At 36.6% G+C, this 21,848-nt stretch overlaps 1 protein-coding gene across 2 annotated transcripts in view; it reads left to right on the top strand.

Annotated features, from left to right (window-relative positions):
- The first annotated feature begins 409 nt into the window (after positions 1-409).
- LOC127646451 (disintegrin and metalloproteinase domain-containing protein 10-like) overlaps positions 410-21,848 on the top strand; it is an 88,853-nt gene continuing 67,414 nt past the window's right edge. The window contains exons 1-2 of one of the 2 annotated variants that reach the window (XM_052130131.1): positions 410-715; positions 21,504-21,654. In XM_052130131.1, the coding sequence (XP_051986091.1) occupies positions 649-715; positions 21,504-21,654 (218 nt within the window). In that variant the 5' untranslated portion in view covers positions 410-648. The remainder of the gene's footprint in view (positions 716-21,503; positions 21,655-21,848) is intronic. The other variant, XM_052130122.1, reaches the window with a different exon arrangement.

Here is a 21,848-nt window from a genome sequence, read left to right as displayed (position 1 = left end):
CTTAAGAATAAGAATAAGAGTAAAATTACGTCATTCTTAGAATTTTGACACACTTAAGACAAAAAATTTACTCTGAGCGGCTTTATACATACGGCCCCAGATCTTCAATTTGCCAATGTGTGAGTGTCACGCAATTGACACTGTTTTCATGCCACACGTCCCTTTGCTCACGCAGTGATAACGTCGATAAAAGAGGACACTGAAAGCGCACGGACAGACAAGACAGAGCAAGCATCACGGTGCAGCAGACCAATCAGGGGGAAAGCAGCAGCAACCTCCACCGTAATTACAGCATTTACCATGCTTTTACCACAGTAACTGTAGGACCACGCTGTTATGTGTAGTAAAGACAGCAGCCTTCCTTCAGACATTTTATGTCTATTCAGAAATAGTATACTGTATATAATACAAATAAACAGCGAGGAAAGACGCATGGACGCGTTGTTGTGGTTGTGAAGGTGAATGGGCTGGGCGTGGCCTCCATGCTGCCTGCGCCTGACGTCATGACGTTACGGACAGGCGAGGAGCTGAGGCCGCGCAGCACACACACACACACACACACACACACACAGAGCACAGAGGGCGACTGCGCCTTTAAGAACAGCAAAACTAAAAACCAAAAACAGCCTCGCTGTCAATGTGCTAGCGATGCATTTACCTGATATGGTTTTGTTGAAACTCGTGCTCTTCTTATACTGCTTAAGCGACACCAAAGGTAAGAGTGATTTGCTTTGGTTGGGGGAAAAAGTGACGGGTAATCGGATTGTGGGTTAGCTGAAGTGAGCTAGTATGGGAGGGGTGACCGTAGAAAGAGAGAGAGACTGAGCGCAGTGTGCGGAAGTGAAACCAAACACTAAAAACAGTGAACTTTTACAGGTAAACACGTACATTTTGTGGTTAGGAGCTGTAGTGCTGACTTTGGGTGGCATATTTCAGAAGATTGTGTGCTAGTTGTCAAAGTGAGCTCCGGTTAGCTAAAAACTAAGCGAGCGAATTCATGTTAAAGTCACTGACAGATGAACAAGGAGTGGTGATTGATAGTTTATCCTTTCAAACCAACCGTTTCTTTTTGGTTTGAATTCTCATCCCCACCTGTGTTGTTATTACAGAATGGTGTTGTTGAGCGTGTTTTGTTCTTGTTCGAGTAATGGCAGGGGAAAACGGATGGGGTGAAATGAAAGAATTGCACACCTTTCCTGTTCTCGTTCCCACGCAATATCACATAAGAGACGAGAGTGTCACCATAGCCTTGTTTAGTTAACATAATTAAATAAGTTAGTTTTTTAATTGAAAGTTTTAGGGTTAAGGTTTGTTTTAGTATAATACTATAATTGGCTTTGTTTATTAACAGAAGAAGTCAATAGTTCGTCCGCATTGAGATTTACTCACTGCACACAGTCTCTTCAGTCTGTCAGGAAATGATGCCATTACAGCTGTGATTTGAATGTTATCTCTGAGTCTATCAGTCTTCCAGCCCTCTTGTTTTACTGGTCCTGATAGTTATTTAGCCTCTTCACATCACAGCCGCCTAGGACTCGTTCTGAGGAAGTATAATGTTTTGTAAGGTTTTCCAAAAGTTTAACATAAGCTTTGTGTGTTTTATTTTAAATTGACCAGTGTCTATTAAAGGCACAGTTCACAAAAAATTCTCTCATCATTTACTCACCCTCATGTCATCCCAGATGTGTATCAGTTTCCTTCTTCTGCTGAACATAATCAAAGATTTTTAGATGAATATCTCTGCTCTGTAGGTCCATACAATGTTTGTCAACTGAGTCCAAAACTTTGAAGTTAAAAAAGCACATAAAGGCTGCATAGAAGTAATCCATACTAGGGATGTTAATGATTCATCGATGATCAATTAATTGTGGTTAGTAATTTGATCGATCAAGCTTATCGATCGTCAATTTATTAATATCAGCACAAATCCATTCAGTATTCATGCCAGCAGATATTGAAAAGACCCGATTTCTGAACATTTAAGATGCAATGAATGGTACGCTGGTTATTCCATTTGTGAATGAACTATTCAATCACAGTACTTTTTTGTCTAACTCATTTGTTTATCTTTAAAACATGTATTCACATTTTATTTGGACATCATTGGTTTATACTGTACCAAACATATCTTATACTTGAGCCTTTCTGACACTTTTCACAATTTAACCTAATATAAACCACAATTGTTTTATTTATTTATCCTCTTGTCTCCCAAATTGGAATGCCCAATTCCTGCCTCTTAGTAGATCCTCGTGATGGCCTCACTCTCACAAGTCTCAGTTGCCTCCTCTTCTAAGACCGTCAATCCGCGCATCTTATCAAGTGGCTCACTGCGCAGAGGCTCACAGCACGGGAGGCTTGTGCTACTCTCTACGTTCCATGCACAACTTACCATGTGTCCCATCGAGAGCAATAACCACTAATTGCGACTACAAGGAGGTTATCATATGTAACTCTACCCTCCCTAGCAACCGGGCCAATTTGGTTGTTAGGAGACCTGGCTGGAGTCACTCAGCACACCCTGGATTCAAATTCGTGACTCCAGAGATGGTAGTCAGCGTCAATACTCACTGAGCTACTCAGGCCCCCACCACTATTTAATAAAGTCTACATTCCTCACAATGTGGATTAAGCAGGATTTTAATCTCTGCTGCCTTTGAATTAGTTTTGCAGAACTTTAACCACTCACCACCACATTACAATAACCACTCACTCTTCTCTATTGTCTTAGTGGCTTACCATGAGCAGGAATACATTTTACCACTAAACTACATTACAATTTACATTTATGCATTTAGCAGACGCTTTTATCCAAAGCGACTTACAGTGCACTTATTGCAGGCGATCCCCCCGGAGCAACCAGGAGTTAAGTGCCTTGCTCAAGGACACAATGGTGGTGGCTGTGGGGCTCGAACCTGCGACCTTCTTTAGCCCACTACGCCACCACCACTCCATACCCTTAAAACTTAATACAGACTGCATGTGTCCTGTGGCTTCTCTTTATCAGCTTCTCAAACCCCCATCTTCAGCACATATGAAGCCCATTACCCATAATTATTGGAAGTTGCATACATTTAGTTGGTAAAGAGATTTCAAGAGGCATTACTAACCAGAATCGGATCGGATGGTTTTTCATTGTGACATCTGGTGTAAGATTGATAAAAGATACAATATATACCCAAGGCATATGTCTTATGTAACACAACAATACTTTCCCAAATGCTGGTGTTAGTTAATTAACCAGGAGAGTTGTTCAGTTGAACTAATACATTTTTAAGAGGTCAAATGCTGTTTTGAATGCAGGATGAGGTAGCTATGTTTTATTCTGCTTTTAGCTATCAAAGGAAGGCCAGAGCATTCTGGCATTTAACCAACACTTCATTTTCTGTATCTTTTCTTTTGCCAAGTATTTGATTTGAGTTGTTGTTTGGCTTAGTGTTGAGGGGACCAAATAAAAAATAAATACAATTTAAACTTCAAAGGATACAGCAAAATTCTGATATTAAACAACATTTAAAGGAGCCATTGCAGGCGATTCACTGTCAGTTCTGTTGTTACAAATACATCACAAGAGAATATGTGATGATATTAAGAAGCTAAAACCTGAGCATATAGCTGAGAAGAATGTCCTCTACTAGGGAACTCAAAAGAGTTTCGTTTTGTAGCCAGTTTTGCTCAAGACATGTGAGTTTTTTTCCATTCCATTTGGTTGTATTGTTTGTTCTTGAAGACTATAGACCTGAAAGCTGGGTATAAGCCAGTATAATACCAGACTTAACAGACCTTAAATATAAAAATATGTTTTAGTCTACTTTTAACATAAGCTAATGATTGCTGGCAAAAGTAATCGTAGCTAACACATTGAAAAATGCCACAAGGTGCTGTCCAACAAACATTTTAAGAGGCCAAATATATCAGTTTAAAGCAGTTTTGTCTTGTTTAGGAAGGTGATTTGTCATTTATCTTTCTATAAATAGTGCTATGTATATAATCTGATTACTGAGGGAACAATGTTCCTCTTGCCATTTTCACTCTGAGCTGTGTTATCAAACAGTTGGGTCAGCTGCTCTTCTCCTCTCCTGTCCTGTCTGCACTGTACCCTTATGTTAAGGCTCAGTCCAGCACCCACACTTCACAGATCATAATATGTCACTCCATTGTTACCCTCCATTCCAGGACTGTTGACCCTCTGCACTGCAAAGCTTTGCTGTTCAGAACTGGTATATTCTGGAAGAAAAGAGTAAACAACTCTCTTCAATACCAATATACAGTAATTCTGGGGGCTTTCACACTTGTCACTGGGCACCGATTCCGAGTGAGATTGTTCCCGGTGCCCCCCCACCAAATATTTTGGTGCCATAATGGACAGCAGAGTGAACGACAACTGTGTGTATGTGCGCTTCATGGCGAAACTCATCAGGGGAAGGTGGCTTGCTGTTTACAATGCACGCTTGTGCTCGTGTCCAAGGTGAAGTTATCGCCATTGTCATCTCCTATTGTACCCTATATTTTTAACCTTTAATAATATTTATATATAGTATTTATAAGGTGTATAGATAGATAGACAGTATTTATAGTGTTGATTCTACTTGTATGTCATTGTGGTTTCATTACTTTTTTGGGACTTTCATGAATGTGTGGTTCCTTGTGAGTTGTCGAAACTAATGATGTCGTCATCGGCTAAAACGCATGCGCAGGTTCCTTTACTTCCTGAACGAGTGCGCACCCGAGTCAGAGTTACTTTCACATTCATGCAAATCTTGCTACAGTTCCATTGCAACTGAACTCAGACCACCTCCTACATGAAGTCTCGGGTTTGGTACCACGGTGCGCACCCCGGCCTTCATGACAGCTTTCACATGACCAATTGTTCTTGCGAACCATGCTCTGTTTCGAACTAAACTGCCAGTGTAAAAGCACCCTCTGTCTGATGGACCTTTAATTGTGTTCCAGGGACAAATTGCCAGTCCATTTTGCCACAGTATCACTTTCAGACAGACTGCAGGGCTTGGCTCAGATTCTTTGTGAACTGTGGAGATTATTTGGCAGCCTGGATGTCAGTTGGCCTATTACATACTCTCTCTGTTAAAGGAATGTTCAGGGTCCAATTCAAGTTAAGCTCAATCAACAGCATTTGTGGAATAATATTGAAATTACTTTTGATGGGCCCTTCCTATTCTTTAAAAAAAAGCAACAATCTGGGGGTAACAGTGAGGCACTTACAATGGAAGTGAATGGGGCCCACTCTGAAAATGTTAAAATACTCACTTTTTCAAAAGTATAGCCACAAGACGAAAACAATATTGAATGTTAACATGATTTTATTGTGATAAAATCACTTACTAAACTTTTCTTTGTAAAGTTGTCTCCAATTTTACAACTTCATTGCCATGAAGATGTAATATCAACAAACCCTAAATGGTTGTAAAAATTACAATTTAAACAAATTTACAGCTCACATAATTCATGAGTTTTAACAGAATTTTAAACTTTTCTAAAATTATGTGCTTCGCATTTCTCCCTTAACACCCTCCAATAATTGTTCCCATTCACTTCTATTTTAAGTGCCTCACACACTACATTTCCATCCAAGGTTTTGTTTGCGACAAAACGTTTAGCACATTAAAAAGTTTACCGATATAGCTGAATGAAAGCAAATTATTGCTAAAATTTCACAAGCGTCAACATAATATTTTTCCATTTAACTCTAGCACATAAAATCTATGTCGATACTTCAAATGTTGTGAAAATCTGGTTTGGAAACAAAATAGGCATTGATGCAAAAATATAATGTCACATGACATACCCCAATCGTTTGCCTGTGTTAATCATGATTATAAGGTGTACATCCTTGAAAGCCAATTTATTGTACGTGAAGCATTACTCGCATTACAGATTGTTCTTAATGGCATACCTGCACAGATCCGATGCTGCAAACACATCTGTTATGACACTTGCAGGAGTGCCAAAACAAATATCTGGTATCATGCACCTGTCATCGACAAGTGCACAGAGAACAAGTGAATGGCCACTCTTTGCGATTCATTTAATAACATTAACCATCCGTTTATTTATTAAAGTTTCTTTTCCACACCATTCAAAATAATAGACGGCAGTCATGGAATTAGCCCACAATACCAAAACATATAATTTCTATGCACAAAGATGTTTTAAATTAAAGATAAATACACAGTACTAGGAGAAAAGCTTCAGTGTGTTTTTTTTGGAACACTCATATAGCCCAATTTTTGAAAACATTGTTTAGCTTTTGAAAAATTGCTGGCAAAATTCCCTGTATTAAATAAAAAAAATTACCAAACGAATGAAGCATTAAATAAAAAAAAAATTACCAAATGAAAAAATTATATTGTTTGTCCTATATAATTACCTTTTCTTTAAACAAACTTAAATTAGCTTTACCCTGTTCTGTAGATGAATAAAGTCGGCTGAATGATGTTCTCAGTATGTTCTACCCTTTTTTTAAAACACTATAAACTATCAAAACTACTTGTCCAATTCTGAGTTTACTTTCAGAAAACAAGCTTTTTAACATTTTAAAACTTTTAAATATTTTAAATCTAACCCTCTTTACCTCGGATCACATTTGCTGAGCTTCTTCAGAAAATGTAAATTGCATTATGACGATAAAATTAATTTTAGATGACAATCATGTTCAGTTGGTCGTTAAAAGTTGCTGGACAAATATGCGGGACATAATGCAGTTGTTATTAGGGACATCTGGAAGGCGAAAGGTACACACTTAGTGATATACACACATTTCTGTATGGAAACAGCTTAAGGGCAGATTTAATTTTTGCGATACACCAAAACGTATGCAATGCAGTGTTTTTTTATTAAGCATGACGTCATCACACACACCATTTGTATCAATAAAAGGCCATTGTTTGGGTCTGTTGAGGAGATATATATTCTTATTGTATGAGTGTGTAAATATTCCACCCTTGAAACGCTGTACTCAAACTTACTTGAAAATAAGTGTATTTGTCAAAGTAATTTTACACATCGGAGCTTATTTCCTGTGGTTAAGTCCAGCTCCTCTTAACGGGTTAGTTAAACCAAAAATGAAAATTCTCTCATGATTTACACACCCTCATTCCATCCGAGATGTGTATGACTTTCTTTCCTCTGCTGAACACAATCAAAGATTTTTTAGAAGTATATCTCTGTTCTGTTTGTCCATACAATCACGGTGTGAATGGGTGCCAAAATGTTGAAGCTTCAAAATCCACATATGGGTAAAATAAAAGTACTCCAGATGATTCTGGTGGTTAAATCTATATATTTGAAAGCGATTTGAAAGGTGTAGGTGAGAAACAGATGAATATTTTAGTCTTTTTCTTTTACAATAAATTCTCCCTGCTTAGTCAATGTCCACTTTACTTTCACTTTCACCTTCTGTTTTTGGCGATTCGCATCCTTCTTGCATATTGCCCCCTAATGGGCAGGGAGGAGAATTTCTGACAAAAAAATGACTTAAATATTTATCTGAACAAATGGATTTAACCACTGGAGTTGTATGGATTATTTTATGGTCATTTTATGACTCCTATTCAATTTTCCATTCATTTTTTTTTATTGTGAGGACCTGTAGAGCTGAAATATTCTTCTAAATATCTTTGTATTCTACAGAAGAAAGAAAGTTCAAAAACATCTGGGATGGCATGATGGTGGGTAAATCATGAGAGAATTTTCATTTTTGGGTGAATGATCCCTTTTAAGCATGCATTGAGTGTAGTCTAGATCTTAGCACTGAGAAGAAACAATGCCTCGACCCTACCACCTATCCACCCGACAACTGTACACAAGGCACCGCACACAGGTCCAATACAAGCTGATTTGTTCAAAAGCATCTGCATATACCAGTCTGACTTGTTGTTCACTCATGTGTCCATATCAGCTAGGCTAACTCTCTAAGGGTATGATGCACCCAGTAAGGTACGTTAGAGTAGGCCTGACAAATACGATTTTAATGTAATGTTTTAAAAAATATATTTTTTAGAGAAGAGGCCCTTTATTTTTTACATTTTGTTTGCTTCCAAGTTTACAAATGAAAATGTGTCCATATCTGGCACCTGATGTTTGCTTACAGAGTTATACAGTAGTTTGGTGTGTGTTATGCACAACTTTTCATTGAGAATAACCAAATATTAAGACACTGTAACACTAACTGGGCTAGCTTACCCTCTGAAACCAGTCTCCTTACCCTGTATCCTGTACCTTTGAACCTTAAAGAGTCCCCAGGACACCCAGGTTCTGGGTTGTCTTGTCTTTTTAAACCCTCTGGACTGGAGTCTTCGTTTTAAGTCTGAGTTTGTATGTGTGGTTTCTCGACAGAGCCCCGCCTCAAATCTCATCTATGGAGTAGGCTGTAGGAACACGAGTGTAAAAGTCACTGGCCCCTCAGACAGGCCCTGTGAATTCTGCCTCATTATGATAAATCATGACTCAAGCTGTTTCCTCTTGCTATAATTTTCCGACTGCACCACCCAGTTCAAATTTATGCTTTAGTGTTTAGGTATACAATGTGCTTTTTTTAAATTTTTATTTTTTGAATATACTGTATTGTTGGCCAGACTGAGAAAAGAGTAATGCGGCAGTCAGCATTGTTCATTATGGTGGTAAATGCAAACTGAAAACTCAAAGCACTTGACCTAGAACTTTGAATAGGTGCAAACAGTGCAGAAAAATTGGGCGTGGGTGCAATTTTGTATATTTTTCTCTCAAAAGCTTTAAATGTGATAAGAACAGACATGTTTCAGGACTATATTCAATCGGGACTCATTGATAGCTAGACATAGTCTTTTACCTCAAACTGACCCCTAAGCAGGCACTGATATTGGAAAAAAATAATTTCAGGCTTTTAACATGTCTTAACATGTGGTCTGCAGCATAACATCTTCATATTGTGTTACATCTTACCAAACCATTTCTGTAAATGGAGGATGATATTCTTTCTATTTTTGAGACTGTAACTACTGAAAATATTTGCTTGTTTGTGCATCAACAAAGTCCATCATGGTCTGGAGACCAGATTAGAGTGAACCTGTTTAAAAAATTGTGTTCAACAAATTATAGATGTTCACTTTTGGATGTGAATGTTGCTGGATTGTGTGTGTAATCATAGGCTGTCACAAGCATCATGGTTATGGGATGTAAATGGCTTTCCTTTTAGGTATATTCTGTTATTAGGGACAGTTTTCAGAAGGCCTAAATGATTGCTTCTTTCAGCACCAGTTTACCAGGCCCATTTTCTTGTTCACACAGTCACGCTATTCTCAGCCAGTGGTGCTGTACGTTACCTCTGACAGCTCTGTGGCTTTCTTTGTATGGGAGTCTTGTGCTTTTGTCCTCACATGTGGGGTAATTTAGGCAGAAATGAGCAGCCTTTGTTTGAGCTTGTACAAAAGAGCTCAGTGTACACCCTCCTTCCACGTGATAACAACTTTTCTCTCCCAGTCGAAGCATACGGTAAAGCTTAAGCTTATATGTTTCTCATTTACACATCAGTGCTGCACATTCTGTACGTTATTTCGGAGGAGGGTATAGCCTAATCATCAATGCCATTAGGAAATGTTAGGGACTATCCTGGTCATGCCTGTTCTCCTAACACAATACTTACAGGGCTCCAGACCAAAAAAATTACTTGGGAGCCATTGGCTCCTTAAATGAAACATTAAGGAGCCAAAAGACTGTTTTTAGTTGCCAAATCATATAATTGCTCTTTTCAGATTGTTGTTCAGAAACAAGATAGAAAGCAGAAGACAGCGGATAACCCATTAATCAAAGGTTTAATAAACTGTGTATATATAGTTGAGAAGATACACAAGTTTGCATTCCCCTTTTGTCTCATAAATGTTCACACCCCTTTCATAATTTAGACAAATATAAGAGATTAATATATTTTTTATTTCGTATTGCCCTTTTAGAATCTATATATTCTACAATATTTACATAAAGCATAGTATGCATATAGTTAGGGCTGCAACTAACGATTATTTTGATAATCGATTGTTAGAATGATTATTCGACTATTCTGCGACTATTGCAATGATTAATTATTAACTCTTAACTGATTATTCAGCTTGTGCCCCGACTTAAAAGGTTGTAATTAACGTCCTTCATAACAGTAAAGAGGACAAAATCCTTTATTAAAAATTCCTCTAAATTACATTCACTGAATTAACATTTTTTATTACATTTAATTCAGTAAAGAATTTCACTGAAAAAAAAAATTGTTTTTGTCTTTTTTTCCATTTAAAATAGTTTAAAAATCCTTAAAACGAGACATTTACTTGAAGCAACATGTAAGTTATTTAGACTTACTCTAAGAGATTAATTTTAAATATAAATGTAGTTTGTATACAAGTGTATTTTTTCACTTGGTTATAATTCTGCGAGTTCAGTAAAGACAAAATATACTTCTATTCAAGATCTATTCTTTAAAAGCAAGACTAAATATCTTTTATGATGCTTTTCAGGTGAATGCACCGTTTTTAAAAAGATTTTTAGATATTTTAAAATATTTGTATTTTTAATATTATATTCAACATTCTCAGATTAAAAGAGTTTTAGATATTTATATTAGAAAACAAGGCAAAACAAAAATAAATAAAAATGTATTTTGTTGCGGTGTATAATGGTGTGAAGACTTCCTCTCTCAGCTTTCTTTTCACTTCAATCCATCTTTAACTCACTAAAAAACAAACTCACTCTTATTAATAAAGCTGCTTATTACCATTGCAGTTTAAATCTCTCCCCTTTAGATTGTGACACTTTGCGCAACTCATAGAAGAGGTGCTGACCGCACAGAGAAATGCCAGTTTCAGAGTTTGTAGTTATTTACATGATCTGCTGCTGTATTATTTGAACTTAAATAAAGCTATAACGCATTAAATACAACCGCATTTAAGATGTAATCCCGGGGTGTTGCCTTTAAAGAGCTCCGACTCCACTTATTCCACAACGAGAGTGCTTCTGTATTTACTTATTTTGTATTTTTTGTATAATTCCTCATACTTTGCGATCTTCATCACCTGAAGCTGTTTGGAAAGTTTAGAGTGCATCTGGACTGTGATCTGTGTAATTCTTCCTCTCCTCAGTCTTGCGTGAGCTGCAGTGCTCCTCTCGTGCGTCATCATTAGAGTTTAATGTGATCTCATTTTAGATCAAACGACTATTCGACAATGAAAATTTTGTTGACAGTCTTTTTTTTATTGTCGATAACGTTGATTAATCGTTTCAGCCCTACATATGGTAGTGTTTTGTCTTCTTGAGGATAAATTAATGTTTGCCGTTTGTGTAATAGTTGTGTATGAGTCCCCCAATTGTCCTATGTGTCAAAAGCTGGATCTTATATATGCACAGATCAGCCACAACATTAAAACCACCTGCCTAATATTGTGTAGGTAATAATAGCATACTGATATGATATTCTTCTCACCACAATTGTACAGAGTGGTTATCTGAGTTACCGTAGACGTTGTCAGTTCTAAACAGTCTGTCCATTCTCTGTTGACCTCTCTCATCAACAAGATGTTTCTGTCCACAGAACTGCCGCTCACTGGATGTTGTTTTTGTTTTTGTTTTAGTTGTTCACAGTGTTGTAAAGTGCACTGACTCACCTCCCTGCTTTAATAGAGCAAATTGTCCCATTACTTCTGATGAAACATCACTTTCCTGTCATAATACCTTTTACGCTTTTCGACAATGGCTCAGTGGCTGACTCTTGTACTAGGTTACAAGGCTAAAGATGAGCAAATTACTCATCATTGAAGCAAAGGATCAAGTTGCCATAGAAACAAGGCCAAAAAAAAATGAAGATAGTTGTCAACCGATATCAATGTCCTTGTCTCTCAAGACATGCTTAAGTGAAATTATGTCATTCCAGCCAATCTTGAAACTGGCTGCACATTTGAATGATTTTTCCCTACAAAGCTTTTTTTTATTGTCCCAGACACCCAGCAAATTAGCTCTGTTAAAAAATGGATTACTAGGTGTGTAACGGTGTATCGTGGCATGATACATCACGATTAAAAAATTTGACTATACGCATTGTGGATATAGGACGGGTGTTTTTTTAAATATTATTATTATTATTATTATTATTATGTTTTTTAATAATATTTAGATGTAATCAGAGACAATATTATTTAAGAAAAATGCAGGTTTAAAAATATTTTAAATGTCTGTAATCAGGGACGGTGTGTAAGAGAGTCAGAGACAATCTAACATTATTCCATATTTTCTGGATGATCATCCTTGACTGCTGCACCACGTCTAACTGGTGGAGAGGACACTAACATTAGCTGTTCAAATGGTTAGTACAGTATTATAAAGTCAAGGATGGAAACGGCTTTCCGTTTTGAATATAAAAAAAGTTATCTTGCTCGTGATGAGGGACATCCGATATTTTCCAGTCAGATTATAAATATGAGTGCTCCAAATAGGTTTTGTTTCTAAGTGAATTTCTAAGTTAATTATCAGTAGTAAATCAATCATTAATGCCAACTATATATGAATATGCTGCCTGAGTTTTGCATGCACAGTACATTGCGGGAATGGACACGCAGAGGAACAGTTATATAGTGTTCTGTGTTATAGTTTTTTGACTATAAATTTTCCCAAACTTTTCTCCGTTTTGACAATTGAACTTCTGTCCAAGCTTCCTAATTTTATGGCGTTGCTAGCATGGTAAAATATATATACATCTGAAATATAAATGTGATATTCATAACATGGCACATTGTTATATAAATACAATGTGTTCATTTGAGGGCACATGGATGTATAATATAGACAAATCTATTCTAAAATTACTCTTAAAAGACTTGTTGATTTTATTTCTATCCACTTTTCTCTCTTTCTTGTACATAATTCATAGATTTAATATGACAGTAAAATAATAAATATTGTCAGTAGAGCTGTTGGAAAAAATTGTTTCAGCGATGCATCGCGATTCATACTCGAACGATTCTGAATCGATTCTCAAAAGAATAGATTGTAAGTTCAGTTTAAATCACGGCAGAGCTGTGGTGCACGCCAAAGACAGATGTGGAAACAAAGATGCGAGTTAAGTGCATACACTAAATTCAAATGCACCAACAAGACTGTTTGCAGACCAGCTGTATCAAACACATGACCATTTGTGCCTGAGTGAAACTACAATCCCGACATTCTTTCACAAACCCACACACATAGCAACGGGAGAGTTTATTAGTGATAAGATGCCAACAAACAACATGAAAGATGAGCTTGCACCCATTATTGCACTGATTTGCACACAACGGGGGAAAACACAGAAACAAGTGACGAGTCAGCTGTTCGGGAGATGTTGGTGATGCTTTCATTCAAATTATACATTTTTAATATCTTTCGGCTGATTAATCGGCTATCAGTCTGTTTTCCCACCTTAGTTATGGTATCGCAAAACCCACTTTCGGTCGACCTCTAATCTCTATGCCCTATTACTTCAAAGACAATTGCCCTCAACTCTGAGGGCTTCAGGGGGCTAAATGGTGATTACGGTCAGTCACAACTCACTTCTACAGTGGTTATTATTGGACATACTGTTCACCCTAGAATGAAAATTCTCTCATCTACTTACCCTCATGCCATCCCAGATGTGTATGACTTTCTTTCTTCTGCAGAACACAAACAAAAAATATTTCAGCTCTGTAGGTCCATACAGTGCAAGTGACTGATTACTAGAATTTTGAAGCTCCAAAAAGTACATAAAAGCAGAGTAAAAGTAATCCATAAGTCTCCAGTGGTAAAAATCCATGTCTTCAGAAGCAATATGATAGATGTGAGTGCAAAACAGATAGATATTTAAGTCCTTTTTTACTAGAAATATTCACTTTCAAACAGCCCTTCTATGCGCAAAGATTTAAAAAAAAAAAAGTCATACACATTTGGGATTTCAGGGTGAGTAAATTAAAATGTTCATTTTTGCATGAACTTCTCATTTAACGATTGCACGATTAGAAATATTTTGGGCATGCAATATCTAGTTCAAGGCATCCAATGTTTTTTTGAGCCAACTATGGATGGTTCTCCTATGGTTACCATTGCCTTTTTTACAAATAATACCACACTTAATCGATGCATACTATTCAAGAACTATGGTAGATTTTCATAAGGAACAAGAACAAAGCAGTCTTTATTGCCTGAACCTCCATTAATTTTGGACCAAGTTGTCAGTTTCCCTCATGAATAAATCTTTTATGTTTTAATGCTCTCTGATTGTAGAAAAAAGTAACTGGCTTGTTTTCCTTCAGAAATTCCAAAAAGATGATTTAAATCACAAATAGCCTGATAAAAGGAAAATAATATATGTTGAGGGGTCTCAACTCAGTCTACCCACTGTCAGACTATTTTTTAACATAAATTAGGTGTTCATTTTTGTTTTTAACAGCTGTTACTGTGCACTTGCATCCCAACTCAAAGTCATATCATTAGTGTAAATTATGCAATATGCAAAATATATGCAATATCATTTTCTCATGTTAGGGAAATAATGCCACTTATCATTGATTTATGTCATTACATTTTTCATTTTAAATTCTGACAGGCTACTAGAAGAAATTGCTGTCTTATATTGAGTTCGAGAAAGTTATTCCCCACCCAAAAATTGGTTGCAGATTGGTTGAAAATGTACATCTGCCTTTTACACCAATAATCAACAGTTTCCAACCGTTAACTAACTGTAGTGTGCTAAAGAGAAAGATGCATTGTCTGGGTAAAAAGGGAGTTTGCTTTGAGAGTGAGGGAGATAGAGGAGAGTTTAGGAGCCGGGGCATTAATGTGTGGGGTTGGAATGAGTGTTCTGCTCTTTAGAGGCAGTGCTGTTTCTACTCCCTCTCTCTCTCTCACCAGATCTTTATCACCTCTACACAGGTGGACAAACATTCTGCACTGATACCGCAAAACACACACAGTGTCCCTCATTCTCTGCCCACTCACTCTCTTGCAGAGTTATTTCCAGTTTGTTTTGTTTTTAATCCTTTTTAGTTTTCTATTATTACTGTTATTTCTCAATATCAAACATCTCCACCTGCCATATAAGGGAAGTACAGTCTAGAGGTCGACCGATATTGGTTTTTTCAGGCTGATGCCGATCTTTTGAAATCCGGGTCGGCCGTTGGCCGATTAAAGCTGCCGATTTATTTTGGCCGATATTTGGCCTATATGTGCTTGTTTTTAACCTCTTATTTGAACCTTTTATTTGAAAGATAAAATGTAACACAAATAATTACTTAAGATAGACAACATTTCTCAACAAATACATTTATTGAACACTTGACCAATCTGCACTTGTACACTTAAAATTAAAAATGTATAATGTAAAAACATATTGTATAAATAATGTATAACAAATATATTAAATAAACGAAGCAGGTGTTACGAACTGCTCCGAGACACGAAGGTTGAGATCCAAATGCAATTAAGGGGCAATCCAGACACATAATCCAATATTCAGAGCATCCAAGAGAAGCACAGGCATAACTAGGGATGGGTATCGTTAACGTTTTAATGGTATTACTATCTTACCGATACTGCTTATCGATCCGGTACTTTAACGGTATTCTTAACGGTTCTTTCTGTTATATATAATTTTATTTCAGGAAGGTCTACTAACATTACTGTTCAGGTGTGGTCTAAAAAGAAATCTAATAAAGTAATCAATTGTAAAATAACACTGCATAGTTTATCATAGATAGATTAATGCTTATTAATGCAGATTAATGCTTATTAATGCAGAAGTTATTCATTCAAGAGCTGTAAGTGATTTTCACTTTGCCTTTTGTTGTTTGATTCGCAGTAATGGCTCAGTCGTCACTTGTTTATTAGACTGCTTCCCCTTTAAGACAGAGTTCAGATCTAATAGGCTCCTGATGCAGCATATTTTCTCCCCAACTATTTCCATAACTACGTCCATTTAAGACATAAACTGTGTTTAAGTGAATCTCCAAGCCGGTCGTTTTGACATTTTTGTGTATATTTGATCGTTTGGACGCGCACATGAAACCCAAAGTAGCCTATACTTTGCTTGTCTCGTTGCGGTGTGTTTCGGAGCACGCGCCGCCTTGGGAACGGTATCTCTTGCACTCTTTTTATTATTAAACGTGTCCCGCAATTTAGCAACAGTAGCATTTTACAACAATCACCGATCGTGCTGATTCTGACGTTAAGTTTGAGTTTTATGTCAGTGCACCGCTGTGAAGGGAAGGAAGTTGTGCTAGCAATGCGGCTTATGTATAAATATTCTTTTTATAATCTTTGGAAGGCGAAATCTAAAATAAAATCAGACTAATAATCACAGATCTAAACCAGGCTATGTTTGAATGTTTCGTTCTGTCACTCATTAAGCTGGGCTCGTGTTGTGCTCGCTGTGGCACCGCGTGAGCGAGTTCTCTCTCTCTCCCTCTCTGAGTGCGAATAGCTAAATTGCATCACAGACAAATGGTTTCATATTATTATACATAGAAATGGCTGGCGAGATAAAATAACTTAAGCAATAATAAATGTATTTTCTTAATTTCTCCAGTACCGATAGCAGAACCGATAACGTCCGAGCTTACCAAAGCCAGTCCTTCAATAGCCTATAGCGCGTTGGTATCTTTTTTTTATTACTTATTTCTCTGCATTGAGTGACAACCCTCTCAAATATAAGACACACAAACAGAACAAATAAAAGTCTCAGATTCACTGTCTGTAATTGCAAAATTCTTGCTTACTTATTGTGACATGATAGCAACTCTTCTGCTGTGATAATGCAACTTCAACTACGCTATCAATATCCAAAGTAGCCGAACGTCATGTCGCGTTTTTTCTCGAAGTTGGCAGTAACATATCAAAAGTTTTTAACTAAATCTAAAGAAGTTATACAAATTTAACCCTTACCGTTTTCTCAAAGGAACTTAGCTCCTTCCTTAGGCACTGGATGAGGTCAGCTCACTCTGCTGGAAAATGACTCTAGGGGCAGTGTGCGTCATAGGTACGTGTTCCACAACAACACTAGGCTGCCCACAGATGCGCCTGCCTAATAATCGGCTTGATATGCGTGGATATTGGCCGATGCCGATTATGTAAAAAATTCAAAAAATCGGCCGATTAATCGGTCGACCTCTAGTACAGTCTGTCTGTAGTGTTAAGAATTAAAACCGGCTTCGAACAAAGGTGCACTTTTCAACATCCTGCTGTTTTATTTTCAATTGTTGTGTTTGTCTCTGAGTGATCTGTGTTTCCCAGCAAAGACTCTGATGGTTTTCGCTCGACTTTGGTGTTTTGCAGAATTCCTGGCAAAAGTTTTGTTGCCTTTGCTTGACAAACATCTCTCAACCATTGAGGATTGTGTAGCTGTAAGTGACGAAAATCTACATGACAATGTAGGACTGAGTAATATATTGCATATTCACAATATATTTAGAAAATGTTATTTTGGCAGCAAAATCTAAGCAATATAATGTACATTTAAAATAATTTTTTATAATTTTTTTTATTTGGTCATGAAGAATCGTCAGGAGTAAAGTATGTAATTAGACTAATTTCATAACAAATAACGTGTTAAAGGGGTCATGACATGAGAAACCAAATTTGCCTTGATCTTTTGGTATATAAGAGGTCTTTGTATCATTAAAACGTCCTGCAAGTTTAATATTTTAAGACGTCCTCCCCATTCTAAACGAATCCTTTATTTAATCAAGCTCAAAATACAGCTCGTTCTGGATTCATGGTTAGAAGTGACGTGATCGGTTAGAAGTGACGCTAGCCATACGCTTTGCATATGAGCGCCTCCAGCACAGAGATAACTCACAGACTTTGCACGATGCTGTTCCTGGCTGTGGTCAAACAAAACCTCTGAATAAGCTGCCGAAAGATCCAGACGTCAGGGAAAAATGGATGCAGTTTATTTTTTGCGGACGTCCTAGTCACGGCAGTGTTAACTTAAGCGTTTGTTCTGTACATTTTAAGGATGACTGTTTTGAGAACAAATCTCAATATGATGCTGGCTTTGCCAGAAAACTGTTGCTCAAAGATAAGTCCGTGCCGACTATTCTGGGAACAACGACGACGCAAACTGTAAGTAATCTATTTTAAACTTTAAACTACTTTTTAAAGCGCAATTTCATTCATTATGAATAATCACAGTGTTTTTACTTAGTTTACTTGCATATTGTTCTGGCTGGGGCGTCAATAATTGATACATAGGCACTGACGTTAGCCAATCATAACAGTGGGCGTTAACACTGAAGTCTTAAATGGAAAACGCCCCCAAAACAGACTGTTTGAATCAGAGGATGAGAAACAGGGTGGGAAAAGGTCATAAATCACTAGATTTTAAAAGTTTTTCTTAAAAAAAAAATATATTAATACTATAATTGCACCTAAGGGAACATAATAATACAATAAAAAAAACCCATGTCATGACCCCTTTAAAAAAAAATGTACTCCATTAATCTCATTGCCCCCGGACAATCATATGGAAGATTCCTGAGAAATGCAAGCTTGTAGTACCACCTGTTTACTCCAGAGGGCAGTAAGTGAAACTTCAGCTGTGTGGCAATGCGCAGTTTATATAGTGAAGAAAAACACCCTTGAGCAGCAGCACAACACAGACATGCGTTACGTTCAAAACAATTGATGGAGCGCAAATACGAACTAAGGGATCTCAATATGTGTTTTAAGTATTAAACTATATTTAACTTGACACAGTGACCTAAAATTATGTTTATGATGCTACACAAGCATGTCTGATGCAGGTGTACCTTGACGGGCTTGTTCTTAAACAAGCCCTCATAATAAATCTCCAAATGATTGACAAGTTCACTTGCGAAATGGATTCCTTTGAATGATTGACTTATGTTCAATAATATGGTAGTTAACAATATTTTTTATTCTAAAGCTGCTTTTTGTATTGTCTTATCAATGATGAGCTCTTCTGCTACAGGAATGTAAAGCATTTGAATTATCAGAATATTTTTAATTTTTATATATATATATATATATATATATATATATATATATAAATAATTTTTAAATATTTAAAGATAACTATGTGTCATTTTGCATCATTATATTTATATGAGGGGGCTTTCTCAGCCAATATTTGTATGTGCGATTAATTAATCGGGACACCATGTAATTAATTGGATTAAAAATTGTAATCGATTGACAGCCCTAATATATATATATACACGGGTGTGTGTGTGTGTGTGTGTGTGTATATATTTATTTATATATATATATATATATATATTGGGCAATATATTTTAGTTTAACCTAGCATCCTATCAAGGTTTCAGGGCTGTAAAGTACTGACTGGAAAAAGAGCAATATGTCAGTTGAGATTAAATGTATGGACTGCAGTGGTTAATGCACTGTACTTGTTCTGTAGCAGGTAAAGTATTGTGACGGAATAAAGGCTCCCTGCTGAGGTTACTTTTTTTTATGTGTGAAGAAGGATGGGAATAAAAAAACTTCCCACAATAGAAGTGGGAAATATAAGTGTGCTCAAATATAATGACAGTACAGTTGGGTGCGTTTTTTAAAAATTTTCTTATGGTCTATGCTATCTGTCCCTTTTATTAATTTATTCATGCAGATATGGTCTTATTTCAGTTGTGAGCATCTTACTGGGAAGAATCCTGTAGTCAGGAGAAAAAACTGTGGAGCTGTTTCAGGATAATGCCTGTTTCACACTTGCATCTGCAGAACCTATTCATTTCCACACCCATTGGTTTGCAATCTTTACACTGCATGTTGCAGAAGCAGCACTGCAAATAAAGTTTGGCACTGAACCTGTTTTTGCTGCATGAAGCTGAACTCATCAGAAAATCATAAAAAAAAGGCACCAATAAGCTATTAATAGCTATTTATTTAGCATGTATAGGCATAACATGCATCTATCAAAGAAAAAAAAAGATAAGTAATTTTTTTTTTTATGACAAATCAAGTTTGTAGTTCTCAGTAGTCTGATCTTGATGAGTGGGTTTTTAAAGACATTATCAAAGGAGATTTGGTAAGTTAGATCTTTTTCAGAGTAGCTTCATATACGGGAATAAAAACAAGGCAGTGAAGGATATCTAGACTTACCTACTAGAGATGTAGAAGATGAACCGGCATTAACAATTTGTTTAACTAATAGTGATTTAATGAAAAAAAAAGCTAATTTGATGGGTTTAACATGTAGGCCATGTTATGCACACACATGGGTGCTGTTAAAGGAATAGCCTAGGTTCAATACAAGTTAAGCTCAATCCACAGCATTTGTGGCATAATATTGATTACCACAAAAAATTATTTGGACTCCTCCCTCCTTTTCTTGAAAAAAAAGAGAGCAAAAATCGAGGTTAGAGTAAGGCACTTACAATGGAAGTGAATGCGGCCAAATTTTGGAGGGTTTAAAAGCAGAAATGTGAATCTTATAATTTTATAAAAGCACTTATTTCAGCTTATTTGCATTTATTGGTAATGGCTCACAAACACTGTGTTAATGACACGCAGTGACAAAGAAGAGATGCACTTTTGTTTTATTTCTGTGGAGCGATAAAATTATGAAACGAAATCTCAAAGGTTTTGTTTCATGATAAGGGCTCATGAGCATTATTTGTAAATAATTGCATATTATAATAAAAATATAATAAAATATACAATAAAATGAACAGGAGTTCAAAAAACAAGTATAAATGTTAAAATGACCAAAAAGTTTTATTTCAGCCTTAAGAGGAAATCATAGTTTATTCCTATTTTATTATTTGATTTATATATTTGAAGTTAAATATGTAAAAATGACTTCTTAAGGTGTTAACACATGCAGGAAAAAAGCACACTATAAATAATGTCATTTTATATGACAATTAATCGTGATAGATTTTAACAAGACAATTAATCGTCACAGCCCTAAAACAGACAGTTAATCGTCATAGCCAAAATTATTTGTTAAATTAAACGTCAGCCCAATTTTTATAATCATGACAGCCCTAGTTCCATCACAGTTGGGAAAAATAGTGAGCTAGCTAGTATAAACTTCTCATAAATGTATCTGATCCCCAGTTTCTAGTGTACCATGTGGTGCGGTGTTCTGTTAAGTTTTGGTTCCGTACGGTCCTGTTGCTCCACAATCTTTTTTTATTTTAGTTCTACAGGGTTTGTGGTGTTCGTTATATGTTGTTTTAATATTGGTTTCACGCATGCTGAGATATTGTAATCATTCATGTCACTGCGTGTACCGTATCGAGGGCCCTGTTTCAGTGCTTACATGTATACATGTACATTGCAGCCCTATACATTTGTCATCATGTCGCAGCTTCTAGCATAACTGCAACAATCACATTTTCCCACCCTTTCACCACAGTTTATCTGTTAACTTCAGCACCAAGTCTTGTGTATTAGCCAGTCTGATCTCAACCTGTTCCCAGCCAAATAATATCTCTCCTTTTCTGTACCAACCACCTTCTTTTTTTTTTTTTTTTTTTTTGTAGGTCAATATGGGAGATCCCTAAGTAAATACATTCAATATTACGAAGGCCTGTCCTACAACACAGACACCTTGCACAGCAATCACCAGAGGGCGAGGAGAGCTCTGTCCCACGAGGACCAGTTTCTTCACCTGAACTTCCACGCTCATGGCAGGTCAGTCAAAACCATTGAGTTGAGCTCTCTTTCTTCTCATCTGTTTCTGGTGAAATTTGGTTGTGCCTTTTACATATTGTCCTCTGGATATGGAGCATTTATGAGGGGAAATGAGCTTCACATAGCTCTTGTTCTGTATCTCTGAGTCCCAGTGCTCATTTAGGGCTGTCCATGGATTGTTCAACCTGAGGTTA

This window comes from Xyrauchen texanus, chromosome 1 (genome assembly GCF_025860055.1).
Source record: "Xyrauchen texanus isolate HMW12.3.18 chromosome 1, RBS_HiC_50CHRs, whole genome shotgun sequence".
Taxonomy (NCBI): domain Eukaryota; kingdom Metazoa; phylum Chordata; class Actinopteri; order Cypriniformes; family Catostomidae; genus Xyrauchen; species Xyrauchen texanus.
This window is presented reverse-complemented; position numbering and strand designations above follow the sequence as displayed.